Source organism: Acomys minous (genome assembly GCF_964271855.1).
Source record: "Acomys minous genome assembly, chromosome: 11".
Classification (NCBI taxonomy): Eukaryota; Metazoa; Chordata; class Mammalia; order Rodentia; family Muridae; genus Acomys; species Acomys minous.
In genome coordinates, this window is record NC_140492.1 from 59,560,299 (window position 1) to 59,580,583 (window position 20,285).

The 20,285-nt window shown below is 41.8% G+C and overlaps 1 protein-coding gene across 1 annotated transcript in view; it reads left to right on the forward strand.

Annotated features, from left to right (window-relative positions):
* The window catches only part of PAK2 (p21 (RAC1) activated kinase 2), a 62,420-nt gene that overhangs the window by 32,040 nt on the left and 10,095 nt on the right, over positions 1-20,285 (forward strand). The window contains exons 3-12 of the mRNA XM_084802264.1: positions 751-851; positions 2,586-2,733; positions 3,647-3,678; positions 4,771-4,878; positions 6,592-6,724; positions 8,889-8,952; positions 10,213-10,261; positions 10,960-11,072; positions 14,675-14,792; positions 18,915-19,014. Of these exons, the coding sequence (XP_084658390.1) occupies positions 751-851; positions 2,586-2,733; positions 3,647-3,678; positions 4,771-4,878; positions 6,592-6,724; positions 8,889-8,952; positions 10,213-10,261; positions 10,960-11,072; positions 14,675-14,792; positions 18,915-19,014 (966 nt within the window). The remainder of the gene's footprint in view (positions 1-750; positions 852-2,585; positions 2,734-3,646; positions 3,679-4,770; positions 4,879-6,591; positions 6,725-8,888; positions 8,953-10,212; positions 10,262-10,959; positions 11,073-14,674; positions 14,793-18,914; positions 19,015-20,285) is intronic.

Below are 20,285 nucleotides of genomic sequence, written 5' to 3' on the forward strand. Positions count from 1 at the left end.
AGCAACCTAATTTATAGAGATTTGTTGTTGGTCGTGGATCAGAAGGCAAGGTATCAGTAAACTCTAAATTGATTTATAGATTAAATGCAATTCCTGTCAACATCCTAGAAGGCCTTTTGTAAAAATTTGTTAAAAAGATGACAGTAATCAAGGTAGACAGGATTGACATAGTGAGAGACATGATTTTAAGAAAGCAGAACATCCAGAAACAGATCCAAGAGTCTAGAAGTTACAGATTAGAGGAGGAGGAGGAGGAGGACTAGGGAGAAGGAGGAACTGTTTGAATCTGCAAAGAATGTTATCAGCGTTGTAAGAATGTTGCAAGAATTTTTTTTAAACAGTAGAACCATAGGAAAGTTGTGTAATTTAAAGATGTAACATTTATATGCTAATAAAAAGGAAAGTGTAAGCCAGGTGTTGTGGCTCATGCATTCAACCTTAATATCCATACACTGATAGAGAAGAACTGCCATGGGTGTGAGGCCCTGTCTCAGCAAAGCAAGCTGGAGGAGGAGGAGGAGGAGGGAGTGAGGAGGAAGAGAAGGAGGAGGAGGAGGAGGAGGAGGAGGGAGTGGCCTCCGTAGACTGTGTCTTTGGAGACACTTGCCAGCAAGGTGTATGTGGTGTGTACCAGTTTCCTATCGTTTCTTCACTCCTAATCAATTTCAGGAAAAATAAAAACACAGCAATAAGTGCCACAATTAGCATGTTTAAAGAGATTGTTTTCTCTTCCCCACCCTCACCCTTTAGGAAGTAAAAAGAAAGAAAAAGAGCGGCCAGAGATTTCTCCTCCATCTGATTTTGAGCACACCATCCATGTTGGCTTTGATGCTGTTACTGGAGAGTTCACTGTAAGTTTACCTAGTGTCGTTTGCTGATGGCATTAAAGCATTGCTGATGAGTTGGGGAGATGGCTCAGTGGAGAGAAACACTTACTGTGCAAATGTGAGGGCCTGAGTTCAAATCCCAGAGTGCACACAATCAGCTGAAATAGTTACAGTACTCCTACAGTGTGGTGGGAGACAAGAGACTCCGAATGCTCATGGGACAGCTAGTGTGGTACATAATGAAGTAGAAAAACAGGAGACCTTGTCTCAAGGTGGGAGACAGCAATGCCTGAGATGGTCTTCTGACCTCTGCAAATGTATACACACTCAACATTAGAAACCAAAAAAATGCACTTAAGCATTTTTTTCAGTGCTAAGTTTGAAATCAGTTTTTCTGTGTGTCTTTTTGAGACAGGATTTTTATGTAGCCCAGGCTGGCCTCCTGTGACATTTTGTAGTTGAGGCTGGTCTTGAACTCAGTCCTCCCGTCTTTGCCTTCCATGTTCTGGGTTGACAGCTATGGGCTACTGGTGACATATATCTATGACTTTTCTATCCCATGTGGTTACCAGTTCTTTTTTTCTTTTTTGTTTTTGTTTGTGTAAATCTTCTTGCTTTTAGTCGCAGGATGTGGGGTAACACACTGACTACCATGATTAGCATTAGTTGTCAACTCTTACTGTTTTTTGCTTGTCATAAAAATATTAGTGATTGGGGCTGGAGAGATGGCTCAGAAGTTTAGAATACTTGCTGTTCTTGCAGAGGACCTAGGTCCATTCCCAGTACCCACATGGTGGGTACCTGTTTCTAATCCCTGAGGGCATGAGGCATGCAGGTAGGCATACATACATACAGGCAAGTCATTCATATACATAAAATAACTTTTAAAGAAATAGGAAGACCTTTTTCTCTATAGAAAGCTGAGCCTGTAGTTATGAAAGACAGATACAGAGAAATAGACTATTGGGGCTAGGGTGATGGCTCAGCTGACAAAATGTTTGCCCTGCAAATATGAAAAGGTCTGAATTTAGTTATGTCCCTAAAAGTCACATAAAAAGCCAGATGCTATGGTATGATCGTATGATCCTGCGTTCCCAGCCTACTTGGTAGCATTTTAGGCTAGTAGGCAACTGAGGACCATACTAGAGAATGGAGAATGTCCTTTGGCCACATAGTCCTTAAAAAAAAAAATAGACTTTTAGCTGGGCGTTTGTACACTCCTTTGACCCCAGCCCTTGGGAGGCAGAGGCAGGCGGATCGCTGTGAGTTTGAGGCCAGCCTGGTCTATAGAGTGAGTGAGTCTTAGGACAGCTGGGATTGCGCAGAGAAACTCTTTCTCGAAAAAACAAAACTACAAAAAACCCTATAGGTTTGTCATCGTAGTACTAAGGCAACCGAGAGAAGTATTGTGAATTCCAAGCTGGGCTGAGCTGTAGAGTTAAAACCTTGTTTCAAAAATAAATAAATATGGGCTGTAGAGATGGCTCAGTAGTTAAGAGCACTTGTTTTTGTAGAGGTCTTGGGTTCAATTCCCAGCACCCATATTACAGCTCACAGCCATCTATAACATGCAGTATACAGACATATATTCAGGCAAAATATTCATACATAAATCTAACACTTAATACTGCATTTTTTACAAAAGCTGTTTTTAGCCAGGCTGAAAATGTATGTGTATTGGTTAGTTGTCACTGGTCTCTGAAAAATTTGATACTAAAGCATTAAGCCGTAACTACCTTGTGGATTTCGTTTTGGTAGGGCATGCCTGAACAGTGGGCACGGCTGTTGCAGACATCCAACATTACCAAGCTGGAGCAGAAGAAGAACCCTCAGGCCGTGTTGGACGTCCTGAAGTTCTACGACTCTAACACTGTGAAGCAGAAGTACCTGAGCTTCACTCCTCCTGGTGAGACACCAGACAGTGGTGAGAGGCTGGGTGGAACGGAGAGAGCCGAAGCCCTGCCAGATAAAAGATTCCTTCCAGGAAGATAAAAATGGAAGCATAGCTGTTGATCCTCCTCCTCTGCTGCATAAATCTGCCCTTCAGAGAGTGAGGAGGTGGCCCCAGAGCGTGGCAGGAGCCTGGGGATTATATTAGCCTTATCATCGTGCAGAAATGGAGTTGGTGGATGTTCTGGCTCCATGTTTTTCCCCTTGATCTTTTTTTTTGTTTTTGTTTTTGTTTTTGTTTTTCCAGACAGGGTTTCTCTGTGTAGCCTTGGCTGTCCTGGACTCACTTTGTAGACCAGGCTGGCCTTGAACTCACAGCGATCCGCCTGCCTCTGCCTCCTGAGTGCTGGGATTAAAGGCACCCACCACGCCCAGCTCCCCCTTGATCTTTTAAATGAGTGCCAGCAATAGAAGGCAGAGTCTGAAGTTACGGTCAAGTTCATGCTAGAGATGGTTACTGCAGGATCAGATAGAAGTACTTTTATACAGAAGCAACAGGCTTTCAAATGAAAAATGCTTTTCTACTTATCTGGGTGCTCTGGGAAACACTCTTAATTCCATCACCCATGAGGCACAGGCAGAAGCAGGCAGATCTCTGTGAGTTCAAGGCCATCCTGGTCTACATTATGAGCACACCAGCCAAGGATATACCTAACCCTATACGTTATGTACACAATATAAATAAAATCTAAAATTGGGAGGAAGAAAAAAATGACTAACAAGGACTGTATAGCAAACATCAGGCAATCCAGGGCTACAATAGCAAAGCCCTGTCTGTTTGGTTTTTTTTTTTTTTTTTTTTTTTTGTCATATCCCAGTTCCCAATTTTATTTCCTAAATTGGTAATATCTTTTCTGTTTCACATTTAGAGAAAGATGGCTTCCCTTCCGGAACACCAGCAGTAAGTTAATAATTTATCATAGTTTCTTTTCTAATTTAGGCTGCCTAAAACTTGCTTGGTGAAATATACGAACAGTTAGGTGTGGTAGCCACGTCTCTAACTCCAGCTCTCAAGAGGCCAAGGTATCGAAGTCACTGTGAATTTGAAGGACTGAGTGACTAGCAAGACCATGGCTCAGAAAACCAGAAGTAAAGTAAAATTAGCCATCAGATAAATATCACTTAGTTGTGGGTTGTTGTGTCTAAGTTACCATACTCTTTTGGACCAGAAGACACACTTTTTCCCCCCCAAAAGTGTGTGTGTTGGGGAGAGGGGTAAGGTGCACATTATGATCCAATTGCTATTGTTTTTTGTTTTACTGCTCTAAAACCTGGGTGCGTCTTATAGTCAGAAAAATACAGTAGCCACTTGATTGGGTGAAGAAACCATACTGAGTAAGTAGGATATACTTAGTGGGCAGTCTAAGCAGTAACTCAACTTTATAGTGACTTCCAGAGCAATTTAGCTACTTATCCAGCATTGCCATATGGAATCTGGATACGGTGAACTGGCTGGCATATTCTCTCCTACCCAAACCTCCTGCCAGTACCATTCTGAGTCTTGTAAACTGTGGCACATTCTAAATAGTTAAAACTTACCAGCTCCTTTTCTTGCTTTGTTACCTGGTAAATCTGCGTCTTTTAACTCCCTTAAAAATGAGGTTTCTGTCCACAGAGTACAGAAGTCCTTTGCTTTGGACCTAAAAAGTAGTTTACTTCCTTATAGAGTATTGTGTGTGTGCTTATGGAGAGGCAGGAATGGCCCTCCAGTACACTTGGGAGCTGTGACTGTGCTCAGTGATAGAGCAATTACACTGTACACAGGCCTTGGGTTCCATCCTTAGCAGAGTCCCCTCTCCACCAAGAATGATTCACTGAGTGTATTCATTTACTTTAATTGGTTGTATCTGAATATCTGAACCAGTGAATTTTGATAGTTTTTATATGAGCTATTAAAGAAATAAACTTTAAAAAATATTTTTAAGAGGCAGTCCCATTTTAATCTTTTAATTTTATTGGTTTATCCTCCTTTTCACCCCTGTGATGAGTACAGCTGAATACGAAGGGATCAGAAACATCAGCAGTAGTAGCAGAGGAAGATGATGATGATGAAGACGCTGCCCCTCCTGTCATTGCTCCTCGGCCAGATCATACAAAATCAGTGAGTGACTGAATGGTGATATGCAGCTGTGTGTTTTTTAAAGCATCTGTCTTCTGCATTTGACTTGCAATCAAAGTATTAAAAGGCCCTCAAGCTTAAAATATTGTGGTATGGAGAAACAGTTATCTATCAGAACCTACTTTTTGGAGCTGATAAAATGACTCAACAGGTAAAGGTGCTTGCCACCAAGCCTGACAGCTTGCAGTCAATCCCTGGGACCCACGTGGTAGAGAGAGAGAAGTAACTCCTGCAAGCTGTCCTCTGACCACCACACGTACATTAGGGCACATGTACATACAGATACACAATAAGTAAATTAAAATTTAAAAAACCTATTTTTGAAAAGTGGATGTGGTGGTTGCATGATTTTAATCCTAGCATGGAAGGTGGGTCTCTGTGAGTTGGAAGCCAGCTAGTGAGTTCTAGGCCAGCTAGAGCTAAAAGCTGGGCCTTTAATCCTAACAGGGAAGGCAGAGGCAAGCAGAGATCTCTGAGTTCAAGGCCAGCCTGGTCTACAGAGCAAGTTCAGGACAGCTAGGGCTATTACAAAGAGAAACTCTGTCTGAAGGGAGGAAAAAGGGGAAAAGGAAAATATTTTTTCTCTATTCTAAAGCTTTCTATTTCTTTAGCTTTCTCAATATACATAACTATTATATCTAAAACTTAGATTGCTGCTGTATTTTACCTTGAAAGTCTATATATGTTTAATCAAGAGGCATTTGGAGTGAAATTACTCACCAACTAAGAGAATTTTAAGAGTAGGGGCCTTAGCGGGGCATGAGTGGCACGTGCCTTCAATCCCAGCAGAGGCAGGGTGGGGTGGGGGTGAGTCTGTGTGAGTTCAAGGCCAGCCTGGCTTGTTATACACTGAGAAGCCTTGTCTTGAAAAATGAAAAAGAAAAATAAAGAAAAGGGTCCTTAAGTGGAGCCAGGCAGTGAGAAACTGCTCCAGTACTGCCTGCACTTCCCTGCTATGATGAGGGAGAATGCAAGCTGATGCTTGTGCTGCCGTGGGACTCTGGTCCACTCAGCAGACAGAGCTAGGACAATGGCAGTGATAGAGAATGGTTTTCCTTATGACTTACAGGACAGGAACTGATCAACAGTGGATTTGTGTAGAACTTAAGGGGCCACATGCTCATAGTGATGTCAACATCAAGACTCATTCTTCTCAGTTACTAAGCTGTGTTGGGGTTCATTTTGTATTTATTTGAGCCAGTGTCTCATACTCTAGGCTGGCTTCAAATTCACTGTGTAGCCGAGGCTGGTCTGGAACTCCTGATCCCTCTGTCTCTGCCTCTCAGGCACCTGAATATAGGTGTGACCCACCATGCCTGGCTGCAAGTATGCCGGTTTTATTTTTATTATGTATCTAGATGTTTTGCCTGACCATATATGCACGCACCGTGTTGTACCTGTTGCCTGTAAAGGCCAGAAAAGGGCATCAAATCCTCTGGAACTGGATTTACAGATGGTCGTGAGCAGCCATGTGGGTGCTATGTCTGCTTCCTGAGTGTTGGGCTTATAGACATGCACCACTGTGCTGGGCAGCTGCGTGTTCCTTGTGTGAATATACTGTTTCCGTTATTCAAAACAGTGGAAGAGATAACTTAGTTTTGTTTAAAAAAAAAAAAAGTCAAAGAATTTTCTGCTACTAAGATCATCTGAAAATATTTTTTTCTCAAGTCTCAGCAGTGAACTCTATCTCTGCAGATTTATACACGGTCTGTCATCGACCCTATTCCTGCTCCAGTAGGTGATTCTAATGTCGACGGTGGTGCCAAGTCTTCAGACAAACAGAAGAAGAAAGCCAAGATGACAGATGAAGAGATTATGGAGAAATTAAGTATGCAGTCTATACTTTATTTTCTTAAAAAGAATTTGCTCTAGAGCTGGAGATATTTGTCGCTCATTTGGGAACATGTGCTTAGGATGTGCAAAATCCTTGATCCCTGCCGCCATATCTAAAGACAGTTTGAAACTCTGACAAAGGGGTTTGTGTGTGTGTGTGCATGTACAACTTCTCAGTACAAACCTATGGAAATGTCCTTAGGGACTGGCAAGGCAGTTCAGTGGGTAAGGGCACTCACCACCACTCACCATGCCTGATGACCCGAGTTCCATCCCTAGGATCCAAATGCAGGAAGGAGAGAGTTGACTCCCAAAGTTTTCTGACCTCCATACACACAAAACAAAAACAAATGTAAAAACTGTTATAGAGAAAGTGACCTTCTGTAATGTGTGTCAACATAAAGTACATATGGGTGGGTTCTTTTTCTTTCCTTATAATCTACCATTATTGACTTAGGTGAAGCATTAAAAGGTAACATCTGCTCGAAAATCTGCAGCAGCTTCAGAGAGCACTGACTAGGGTACAGGGGGAATCAAGGAAAGATTCCATGTAGATTGTGTGTGTAACTCATGGGTGTGCTATAGTCATTGCCTTTATTCCGCAATACTTTCAAATGTGAACCTGCTTTTGCCCTGGTATTTTGTAACATGGTGGCCTTATCTTAGGAAAGCTGCTCCTTCAAATAGTAAACCAGAGCAGTAATTGCCACCATCTAGTCATGACTTGGTTATCTCATCCCCTTTGCTCTATCTTACTGTGTGTCTTGACTTGGTTTTAGCTTAGAGTTACGTGGCTGGCTTGTAGTGGGGACTGAGGTAGACTACTCTGACTGAGCTTCATGTGTTCGTCTTACCTTGAGCAAGTGACACTGCCATGTCATTGTCTCTCCTTTTGACTTAATAGTGAATACAAGTTTAAATTATGATTTTTTTCTAATTTCCTGAGTTTAATATTTATTTCTTAGTATATTGAAGTTTTTTCAATATTACTTAAGTTTTTCTAAGTATATTGAAAGGTAGAAGGTAACTGAGCCCGTTTGAAAAGCCATTTAAGGGTTATTTAGTTACCTATTTATCTTTTATTATTTCTGATAGTAAGTTATCAAAGTCCTAGATGGGCATGGTGGCTCTTACCTGTAATCTCAGCACTTGGGAGGCAGAGCCAGGAGTATTGGTATGAGTTCAAGGCTAGCCTAGGCTACATAGTAGGTTCTGGGTTAGCTGAGGCTATCTCAAACAAGAAAAGGCTTGGGAGTGGAGCTCAATTAGTAGAATGCTTGCCTAGCATGCACTAACAAGTCGGATCCCTAGCACTACATGAATAGGACAGGATGGTGCATGTTTGCATCCTGGCATTTGTGATGTAGAAGCAAGAGAGTCAGAAGTTCAAGATCATCTTCAACTACATATAGTGAGTTCCAGGCTAGCCTGGGATACTTGACCCTGTTATTTTGTTTTTGTTTTTAATATAGTACTGTTATCCCCTGTGTTCAGGCTGACTGAGAGAATTGTTTATACTAAAATTAAAAATGTCATGATTTTTTAAAAAGTGATTAAGAAGTCTAACCTGGCTGGGTAATGGTGGCGCATACCTTTTATCCTGGCACTCAGGTGAGTCTCAGAGTTTGAGGCCAGCCTGGTCTACAGAGTGAGTTCCAGAATAGCCAGGGCTACACAGAGAACCCTGCCTTAAAAAAAAAATCTAACCTGATGGAAAGTGTACCACCACCTTTTATTGCTTATTTTTCTTAATTTCTTTTCAATTAAGTTTTGCTTGTGTGTGTGTGTGTGTGTGTGTGTGTGTGTGTGTGTGCGCGCGTGTGCGCGCACGCACGTACATGTACCAAGTGCATGGTTGGTGCCAGCAGAGTTCAGAAGTGGGTGTTGGATCCCCAGGAATTGGAGTTACGGGTGGATGTGAGCCACTATGTGGCTTCTGGGAACTGAGCCTAGGTCCTGTGCTTTTAACTGTTGAAACATTTCTCCAGTCCCTACTTAGCTTTCTTTAGTGTTGAATGTTTAAAGTAACACTGTTTTTGAAACTTGGTGTATAGAAAGTACTTTTATAATCAGTGTAGATTATTAAAAAGATTATTCTTCAAATTTTGTTTGCAGTTTATTTGCTTAAATGACTTCTAATTTTTGTTTGTTTAAAACAGGAACTATTGTGAGCATAGGTGACCCTAAGAAAAAATACACAAGATATGAGAAAATTGGGCAAGGGTAAGTGTTGATCTAAGAGTTGATGTCTTACTCGGGACTGCCTGAGTGTACACACAGAGCTGTTGCCTCTGACGCTGAGCATGTACCTGCTTTGTGTGGTGCTGTGGGAGATTGCGCAGAGACATAACCCAGTTGCATGTAGATGCTGTTAAAGCAAAGCTGCACTTGCAATCCTATCACTTGAGATGCTGAGGCAGGATTGCTACAAGTTGGAGGCTAGCCTGAGCTACAAGTAATCCAGCACTGGCTAACTGTAACTTTACATTGTCTGTCCTCCTTCCTCTTGTCTCCCTCTTTCCCTGACCCTGTTCTTCTCCCTTTCACTTCCTCCATCCTCCATTCTCCATCCTCTATCCTCCTCCACTATCCACCATCCTCCATCTTCTTCTTCCTCCTCCTCCTCCTCCTCTCCCTCTTCCTCCTCCTCCATCTCCATCATCTCCATCTCCATCATAGCCCAGGCTGCCCCCACACTCACTATGTAATTGAAAACCTTAGTGATCCTGTTCTCACCTAGCCCTGGTGTTAGGACTAGAGGTATATGTGGTTGTTGTTGTTTTTTCTTTTTGTTGTATGTCATTTCCCATAGGTGGTGAGAGATCATTTTTAAAATTACATGTATTTTAAAGACAAATATTTATTGCAGGCTATTGGCAGTAAAAACAATTCTTTTTAGATCAAGTATTAGGTTTTTGGGTTATTTTATTTTATTTTCTCTTCCAATCTTAATTGTATCACTGGTTTTAATAACAACAACAACAAAAAATGAAAGTCGCCCCTTTTTTTCAGTGCTGGGGATTAAACCTAAAGCCTTGTACATCCAGGCAAGGATTCTAATACTGAGCTACATCTTCAGCCTTTTTACCTTTGTATTTTTTGTATAATAATAGATAAGTTACATAGTAAGTAATGATGAGTGAACAAGAATAGTTCTTACTCGTAATGAATGACAGTCATAAATCCAGAGAGTCTTGTTACAAAAAGTAGAGGCAGTCTTCAAGTATGACATAGTTCATTGTTTGGTTTGACTTTTTCTTTTCTTGAGGTAAGTTCTCTGAGTCAGCATTACCCTCCTGCCTTAACCTCCCAAGCAAGGGGTCATAGACATGTACACCTGCCTTACTTCTTTGGTTGGGAGAAAAGAATTTTTTGAGTCTAAGCGGTTAAGTCTTTTCTAGTTGTTCAAAGTCTGAAGTATTTGAATTGTGTAAATGGTGAAACTTAGGAGCTTAAATTTAATTCTGTCTTTTTGTCCTGCAGGGCTTCTGGTACAGTTTTTACTGCAACTGACGTGGCACTGGGTCAAGAGGTAGCTGCTTGTCAAGTCTGCGTGTTAGCTTGTTGTGTAGGGAAAAGGGATAATGAAAGGAACTGTGTTGTGTGCACATGGATGTGCTTGCATGTCCTCATGGGTGTGTAGTATCTAGAGGCTGTCTCCACCAGACAGTGAGGCAGACTGACCGGGAAACCAGCGGGTCTGCCTGTGTGGACTTCCTTAGCACTGGTTTTTACAAATACATGCTGCCATAGCAGGGTTTGGGGATGGAAGGAACTCAGATCTTTGTGGTTGGGAAAGCTTTAACAGCCCTCGATGTATTGTAAGAATTAATCTGTCTAGTCTTAACAACAGTTATCATGTTAGAGGTACAAAGAATGAATGTGTTTAGAATTTCAAAAATTAATTCCCTTTGTAGACCTTAGGTTGGTTAGTAAACTTCAAGATAAATCTAGTGTCAATGAGATGGCTTGGTGGTGGGGGTGGGGGAGGCACTCACCAAACTGAGCTTATTCACTCTGTCTCGGTGTGTGCAACCATGCCACATACACAACCACACATGTAACATGCAAAAATGTTTTAATTACAAACTAAAATGTAATTTAGAATCTATATCACAAAACATTGTGGATAGGCAAGGTATACATATTAAATTATTGACTAATTGGTCCTTATAACTTTGTGAGAATTAGGAATGCTGTTTTGATGCTTCAAATACGTTTCTATTTTAGGTTGCTATCAAGCAGATTAATTTACAGAAACAACCAAAGAAGGAATTGATCATTAATGAAATTCTGGTGATGAAAGAGTTAAAGAATCCCAACATAGTTAACTTCTTGGACAGGTAAATATGAATATTTTCTTTAAAATTGAGATCAACTCAGGAGTGGTGAGTCATAGCTATAATCCCCAGCATTGGGAGGCTGAGACAGGAAGATCAAGAGCTCAGGGCAAGCCCTGTCCTTAGAGATGAGAATGAATGAACCAGAGTAAAGAGTGAGAATGTGGCCTGGGGAGATGACTTTGTGCTCTTAATGAGTACTTAACTACTTTTGCAGAGGACCCAGTGCCCACCTGGCAACTTTCAACTGCCTCTAACTCCACTTTCAGAGGAGCCGTGCCCTGTGTTGGCCACTGCTAGCACTCACATGTACACATAAACTTACTGAGGCAAACATACACATATAATTACATAAATAAATCTTAAAACATGCTGGGTGGTGGCAGTGCACCCTTTCAATCCTAGCACTTGGGAGGCAGAGGCAGGCAGATCTCTGTGAGTTTGAGTCTAGGCGGGTCTACAGAGAGGTTCTAGGACACCCTGGGCTACACACAAAAACCCTGTCTCGAAAATAACAAGCCAACAAACAAACAAAAAGAAAAAAGAAAAAAATGAAAAAAACCCAGCAACCTTCTTAAAACATAAAAAATAAATGAGAAAAGAAACAAGCATACATTGAGATAAAAATGTGGAAATTTGGGACTGGAGAGATGGCTAATCAATTAAGAGCCGTAGCTGTCTTTGAGAAGACCCAGGGTTGGTTGGTTCTTAGTACCCACGTAATGCTTATACACCTGCAACCCTGGTTCCAATGGGATCCAGCTTCCCCTTCTGGCCTCTGCATGCATACATACATGTAAACAAAGCAAAGCAAAATAAAATGAAAAATACAGACACGTGTAGTTTGATTATAAGATGCAAGCATAGAGCTTTAGGTTAAAATGCCAATGCTGAAAAGTAAGCCAAAAAGAGGAGGGGGGGGAGTGAAAACAGCAGGTGAGAGGACATTTCAGTGAAGGATGCTGGCAGTGCTTGTAGTCATTGAGAATGTAACCCAGGAAAGCCTCAAACTTGCCATGTGCTTCCTTTGCCCTCACAGGAAGCTGGGGTTAGAGTGGCCCAGCCAGGCTTTATTACCAATGTCACTTCACACGTCCATCCCAGGTTGCTATCAAAAGATCTCTGAGCTTAGGTACTTTACAACAGATGAAAGGCAGAGTATAAAACTGTATATTACAACTGACGTTTAAAAAATTTATCACATTTACTTTAGTGGGTGATAACATGGATTGTATTAGAGTACAGATAATTTTCTTCTATATTTAAATTTGCTTAGGATTGGGGAAAGTAATATATTTTGATTTTTTTGTTTGTTTGTCTTTTGGTTTTTCAAGACAGGGTTTCTCTGTGTAGCCTTGACTGTCCTGGACTCACTTTGTAGACCAGGCTGGTCTTGAACGCACAGCAATCTTCCTGCCTCTGCCTCCCAAGTGCTGGGATTAAAGGCATGTGCCACCACACCCGGCAGATAATGTATTTTGAGACTTTTTATTTAAATAATTTATTCAGATTACATCCCGACTGTTAACCCCTCACTTGTATCTTCCCCTCCTCCCCCCACCTCTTTCACCCTATTCCCCTCCCCTAGAATTGTGGCAGAAGTGGACTTCCTCCCCCACCAATGATCCTAGCCTATCGGGTCTCACTGGATAGTCTGATTGCCCATCCTCTGACCTTCCCACCAAGGGGAAGTGGCTCAATAGGTGCACCAGAGGCCATGTCAGAATCGGTCCCTGCTCTTCACACAACTGTGGAGGATGTACTGTCCATTGGCTAGAATATTTTGAGACTTTAACCCTTACCTGTGAGGACTGTATTCAAAAAAAAATTTTCAGACCCATTTCCTTGCTTTCTTTGTTGAATCTTTTTTATTTCTTTTTTTTTAATTGTATATAACGTTACATCACTTAACCCTTTCCCTTTTAATAATATTTTTATTTATGTTTATGTGTGTGCCTGCTTACCTGTGTCTGCACTGTGCTTGTCATGACAGCACCTGTAGAGGCCAGAAGAGGCTCAGAACCCTAGAACTGGAGTTAGAAGTGTTTTTGAGCCTCCCAGTATGGGTACTGGGAACCACACTCAGATCCTCTGGAAAGGTAGCAAATTCCCTTAACACGAACCATCTCTCCAGCCACCCATTTTTTTGCTTTTTAAAAATACCAGTTTCACAGGGCTGGACAGATTGCTTAGTGGTTGTGAGCACAGGCTACTCTTACAGAGAACCTGGATTCAATTCTAAGCACCTACATGGTGGCTCACAGCGCTGTCTCTAGTCCCAGGGAATGCAGTATCCTCTGCTTGCGTCTAGGCATGTACATTGGTGCACAGACATGTACATAGGCAAAACACCCATACATGTAAGTTAATGTAAATAAAACATTGTTTGCCTGGCTTCAGATTTTGCTCTTGTCAATTCTGTGTGACTCTGCATGAGTTCACATCTCCCTTTGTTTGCCTCCCCTCCCGCTCCCTCCCTCATACACACAGTCTTATTTTTTCTTTTTTGTTTGTTTTATTTTGGTTTTGGAGACAGGATTTCTGAGCTTACAGATTCTTACCTCAGTGGCTAGCATACCTATAATGAAATAATTCCTATATTGAATTATTGTAATTGCAATAACATGTATATACTCAAACAATGTGGGCAGACTATAACTTGAAAATGAAAAAAAATTTTTCTGGCTTTTGTTTGGTTGGTTTTTGTTTGGTTTTTTATTTATTTTTCGAGACAGGGTTTCTCTGTGTGGTCCTGGCTGTCCAGGACTCATTTTGTAGACCAGACTGGCCTCAAACTCAGAGATCTGCCTGCCTCTGCTTCCCAAATGCTAGGATTACAGGCCTAGCCCTGCTGGCCTCTAGTTTAGGGTGATTTTCATAACTGCTTCCTGAGTGTTGACATCTTAACTTTTTGGTTTTTTTTTTTTCTCTCTCTCTCTTAATATTTATTTTTAAGATTTATTTATTAAGCTAGGCGCTGTGGTGCATGCCTGTAATGCCAGCACTCAGAGAGTCAGAGGCAAGTGGATCTCTGTGAGTTTGAGGTCAGCCTCATCTACAAATGAGTACAGGCCAGCCAAGCCTGCCCAAAGAAAGCCTGTCTTAAAAAGCCAAAAACGAAAAAAGAAAAAAAAATTTATTACATATACAGTGCTCTGCCTGCATGCACACCTGCAGGCCAGAAGAGGACACCAGATCTCATTATAGATGGTTGTGAGCTGGAATTGAACCCAGGACCTTTGGAAGAGCAGCCAGTGCTCTTAACTTCTGAGCCATCTCTCCAGTCCCTGTTTTGTTTTTTCCAGATGATCTCACTGTATAGCTCTGGCTCTTCAGGAAATCACTCTGTAAACCAGACTGGCCTCAAGGTCACAGAGATCCCCCTGTCTCTGCCTCCCAAGCACTGGATTTAAAGGTGTAGGCCACCACAGCCAGCTGAGGACATCCTAATTTGTGTGTTGTGCCTATCTAGAGCTCTTCCTACTTGTCAAACTGTTGACTGTAGTTTTATTATCATTGTGCTTGGCATTTTAATTCCTCAATGCAGAGAGCCATGTTCTTAGAAAAAATAAAAAGTCGTGTGTATTTTGTATGTTCTTTTTCAGTTACTTGGTAGGAGATGAGTTGTTTGTGGTAATGGAGTACCTTGCTGGTGGGTCACTCACTGATGTCGTCACAGAAACGTGCATGGATGAAGCACAGATTGCAGCTGTCTGCAGAGAGGTGGGTCTTTCTCCTTGTGCATGCTAGGGTGATTGTGCTCAGCAGAGATGGAAACAAGAAAATGTGTTCAGAGAATTGTTCTCTGTATACTTCTTGTTTGTTTGTTTGTTTGTTTTTAGAGACAGTGTCTCTCTGTGTAGTCTTGTCTGTCCTGAACTCACTTTGTAGACCAGGCTGGCCTCAAACTCACAGAAATCCACCTGCCTCTGCATCCCAGAGTGCTGGGATTACAGGTGTGTACCACCACACCCCGCTAAATCAAGTTTAATTTCTTTTTTATTTATGAATTTATTAATTTTATGTACATAGTGCTTTATTTGCATGTTCACTGCACTCCAGAAGAGGGCATCAAATCTCATTCCAGATTGCTGTGAGCCACCATGTGGTTGCTGGGAATTGAACTGAGGACCTCTGGAAGAGCAGTCAGTGCTCTTAACCTCTGAGCCATCTCTCCAGCCCCTCTGTGTACTTCTTGAATACTTTTTTGGGAAGTTTTTCCTCTATCATTTCATCACATAAGAGCTTCAGTCCTGCTTGGCACAGAGGTGTGTAGGGGGATCTATAAACTTGATGCCAGCCAGGAGTGCATAGTGAAACCAAGACTCTGTCTTCAATAAAAACAGAAGAACTTTAGCCCTTTACTTCATGTGGAAGATAATTTAGGAACAAGACATGGTCCTGTGAAGTACAGAAGTCACAGGCAGACTTTAGTAGCATGATAGTAATAGTTTCTATCATCCACATAGGACACTGTGCAAAGTAAAATGTGGTTCCATTGAAAATGTATGATTCAGGGGCTGGACAGGTATCTCAGAGGTTAAGAGCACTGGCTGTTCTTCCAAAAGTTCTGAGTTCAATTCTCAGCAACCACTTGGTAGCTCACGGCCGTCTATAATGAGATCTGGTGTCCTCTTCTGGCCTGCAATTGTTACATGCAGGAGAACATTGTATACATAATAAATCTTTTTTTTAAAAAAACCTATTTTTAAAATGCTGACTCGGCAGTGGAAACTAGAAGCAGCATGACGAACAAGACATGCTTCCTTAATATCTGTGCAATGCCCTGTACTAAAGAGCACGGGAGGCCAAAGTAACTAGTTATTTCCTTAGGTAATTTTACATGCTTTATTACATTTTTGTTTGCATGTGTGTGTATAAATGTGGCCATGTGCACACCATCACACACACACAGGGGCGTCACAGGGAAACCTGTGGAAAGTTTGTTCTCTCCTTGCATCATGTGTGTCTGGGGAATTGAACTCGATCTTTAGGCTTGGCAGCGGGAAGCCCATACTGCTGAGCCACCTCACCAGAACGCACTTAAATTTACTAATGAGTGTCTGGACTATGTTTGCTTAAGCCAGTAGAATTTTGCCAGTGTGCTAAATATAGACAAAAACCAAGTGCTTCCTTTATCTGTATCTTTTTCCACAGCTAAAACCTGGCTTAGTGATTGCTTGTTGCCATAGGAAGTGATTCTGCTTTGTTGCATTATGGAAGTCGTGGTCACAAAGAACAAAACTGTGAAAGGTCATGGGATGACACATGACCTTAGTCAGAGGCTGAGAAGTGCTGAGCTCACAGCTCTCTGAGATTTGGCTTCAGCTCTTAGCAACTCTACAGTAATGCAAATGAGAATTGGAAACACTGCATATATGAGTCTTTCTTCCTCAGCTTCTATTCAAAGTAGCACGGTAGCACACACCTGTAACCCCAGCACTCGGGAGGCAGAGGCAGATGGATCACTATTAGTTCGAGGCCAGCCTGTTCTACAAAGCAAGTCCGGGACAAAAGGCTACACAGAGGAAATCCGTGGGGGTCAGGGAGAGATTTGTTGTTACAAATAGTGTACAGATTTTGTTCCACTCTGCTGAGACTAAATTAAAAACAAAATAACTGACTTCTCAGGTTTACAGTCTCCTCTTATATTTAAGAACATTGGACCAAACAGTTTTGTTTTGAAGGCGCGTGTGTGTGGGAGGGGTTATGCATTTATGTCTGTATACTATGTGTATGCAGTGCCTTAGGAGGCCAGAGAAGGGCATTGGAGTCTCCTTGGACTGGAGTTAACAGCTGTGAGCCTCTGTGAACACAGGTACTCTGGAAAGTAGCTAGTGCTCTTAGTTCTGAACCGTGTCTCCAGTCCTCCTAAAATCTCACATCTTTTTTACTCAATGCTTTCTGGTGTGAGGCATGAGGGGAGGGGAAAGTTACTCTTTTTTTTTTTTTAAAGACATATATTTATTATGTATACAATGTTCTGCCTGCATGTACACCTGCAGACCAGAAGAGGGCATCAGATCTCGTTATAGGTGGTTGTGAGCCACCATGTGGTTGCTGGGAATTGAACTCAGGGCCTTTGGAAAAGCAGCCGGTGCTCTTAACCTCTGAGCCATCTCTCCAGCCCAGAAAGTTACTCTTTTATATTTATATTTCCAGTTCATTATTTTGTTTTTGTGGGGTTGGTACTAAACCCCAGAGCCTCATGCATTCTAGTGCTATGCCAATGAGCCCTCCACCAGCCTGCTTTTCTCAGATGTGGATATCGTCTGATAGGAAATCCACTAGGAAAATATGAGGATCCCGACTTATACCACATTGAAGCCCAGAACTAAGCTACCCAAATCTTCTTACCTATTCTTTCCATGGCTTACATCAATTAGATTTTGAAGTATCTCAGGTTCTAGTAGGAATAATCAGAAATTCATTCTTGGTGGGTCTGTGTACCAAGGTCTCACTATGTAGCTCTTGCTGGCCTCACAAAAATGCTCCTTCCTCTGCCTTCTCAGTGCTGAGATTAAAGGTGTGCACCCACAGTATGCCTGGTCACAGGTCCACTTAACGTTGAGATAATTTCTTAAAAACCTGTGTATGCCTACCACCTGCAGTGTAGCTTCAGGCAGTTAAACCTGAGAAGGCCTAGAAGTTAAATAGGCCCAGTGATTGTTTTATAAGTGAAGCCACTAAAAACAAAGTTTTGAAAATTAGTGGGAAGTGGTGCTCAGAAAGATGGCTCAGTGGTTAAGAATGCTTCCAGCTCTTGCATAGGACCATAGTTTGGTTCCCAGCACCCACATCTGGTGACTTTTAGCTGTCTGTAACTCCAACTCCAAGGGATCCCATTTCCTTTTCTGGCCTCCAAAAGCACTGAACTCGTGCTTCCCACACATAATTAAAATTAAAATGTTTTTTAAAAATCAGTGGGGGCGACAAACAATCTCCAGGTACCATGGTTTGTACTGTATTTCTAGTACTCTGTGAGACTGAAACAACAGGATTACTGGGAGCTCCAAGCTTGGGGTACAGGAAAAAACCTGCCTTCCCCCAAAGTAAGCAGAGACCAAGGACATAATTGAGGCATTGTTTAATAAGCCTAGCATAGCAGCCCCTCCCTGTCATCCCAGCACTGTGCAAGTTGAGGCAGGAGGATCAGGAGTTATCCTCTGCTACACAATAGAGGTCAGACAGTAGAAGAAAATACTTGTTTTGACACTTCTTTTGGTTTTTGTTCTTGTTGGGATTTTTTGTTTTGGTGGGTTTTTTGTTTGTTTTGGTTTGGTTTTTTGATACAGGTTTCTCTGTGTAGCCTTGGCTCTCCTAGCATTCCCTCTGTACAGACAAGGCTGGCCTTGAATTCACAAAGATCTACCTGCCTCTGCATCCTGATTCCTGGGCCTAAAACTACCACTGAACTCTCCAGTCTCCTTCCTCAACCTCCCAGTGTGGAGATTACAGGCATGTTGCATCATGCCCTGCCAAAGTTGTGGCTTTGTTTGGTTTTCTTCTTTTTTGTTTTATTTTGTTTTGTTTTTTGTTTTTGTTTTTGTTTTTTTTCCGAGACAGGGTTTCTCTGTGTAGCCTTGGCTGTCCTGGACTCACTTTGTAGACCAGGCTGGCCTCGAACTCACAGCGATCTGCCTGCCTCTGCCTCCCGAGTGCTGGGATTGCCCGGCTCTTGTTTGGTTTTCTTAACTTTGCAGATGAGAGGATATCTTTTCTCTAAAAATGTTGAATCCTGAAGGGTCTGCTAGTAGGCAGAGCAGCACTCGGGCCATTGTAGCTGTATGTGACCTCTTTTAGACTGGTTGGGCTGTTTCATCGATAGGTGTTTTCTCTGTTCAGTGTTTACAGGCGTTGGAGTTCTTACATGCTAATCAAGTGATCCACAGAGACATCAAAAGTGACAACGTGCTCTTGGGAATGGAAGGCTCCGTTAAGCTTAGTGAGTAACAGTGAAGTGATGTTCTATTACTATATCTGATGGACAGTGAAGGGTGGGTTGCTGGTTAAACATGCATAGTGAACTGGGCAACTTGTGCTCACAACAAATCTGTTACTACTCGATGACCATTTTGAGCAAGCTACTTGATCTCTTTTTGTGTGTTTTTGCAGATGTACAATAAGAAAAATACTAATATTGGTAACTACTTTTGGAGATTAAAGTAAAGCAAAGTAATAGGCAGAGGACTGGTCTCTGGGAACCTGGACACTGGTTCTGCTTTATAGGAGAGTTGGGACTGGTGTGGAGTATTTTTCTCAGTCTGCTTCTTCACCCTCTTGGAATTTTGTGGAGATAGTCTAATCAGAGGAAGACTGTATGACCTTGACCTCAGGGGTGACATGGAAAGAATCCTCTCCTTAAGATCTTATCTGTCAGATACAGGAAGACCATGAAACAGCCAGACTTTTATCCTCTGGGGCCATAACCCCACAGTGCTGTGAAGTACTCAGCAAGACCCAAGAGTTCTCAATTTCAAATTTCAAGTCAAGAGCCAGGTATGGTGGCACAGGCCCGTAATCCCAGCACTCAGGAGGTAAATCACTGCGAGTTTGAGGCCAGCCTGGACTAAAAGGGAGTACAGGGCACAAAGAGAAACCCTGTCTCAAAAAACAAAACAAAGAAAGAAAAGAAAAACGAAGATTTCAATTGATAAATGTACTAAAATGAGAAGATAAAAATAGTTTTGGGGGGGCCTATGCCTATAATTCCAATACTCAAGAAGCTGAGGCAGAAGGATTGCTGCTAATCTGAGGTCAGCAGTATTAGACCCTGTCTTCACTAAGCCAGAAATAAAGTCAGGTGTGGTGGCACATGTTTTTAATTCCAGTGAGTTCAAAGCCAATCTCATATTCAGAAAAAGAAAATAAAGTTTTTAAAAACAAATTAACAAAATAAAATAAACCAAAGAGCTTATTGATACTATTTATAAGTACTTATAAATAGTAAATGTATTATTAAAGTCTAAGGGCTACAATGCCACTTGCTAACAGCTTACATAAGGAGTCATTGGATGCCAGATAGACATAGCAGCACATACCTGTAATCCTGCACTCAGAAAGTTAAGTTAGGTTGCTCAAGAGCTCAAGGTAATTCTTTTTAGAGTATTGCTTTTGTTATTATTGTTTTTGTTTTGAAACAAGGTGTAACTCACTGGTAGTTTTGGCTGCCATGCACTCAATATGTAAACCTGGCTAGCCTGAGAGTCACCTGCC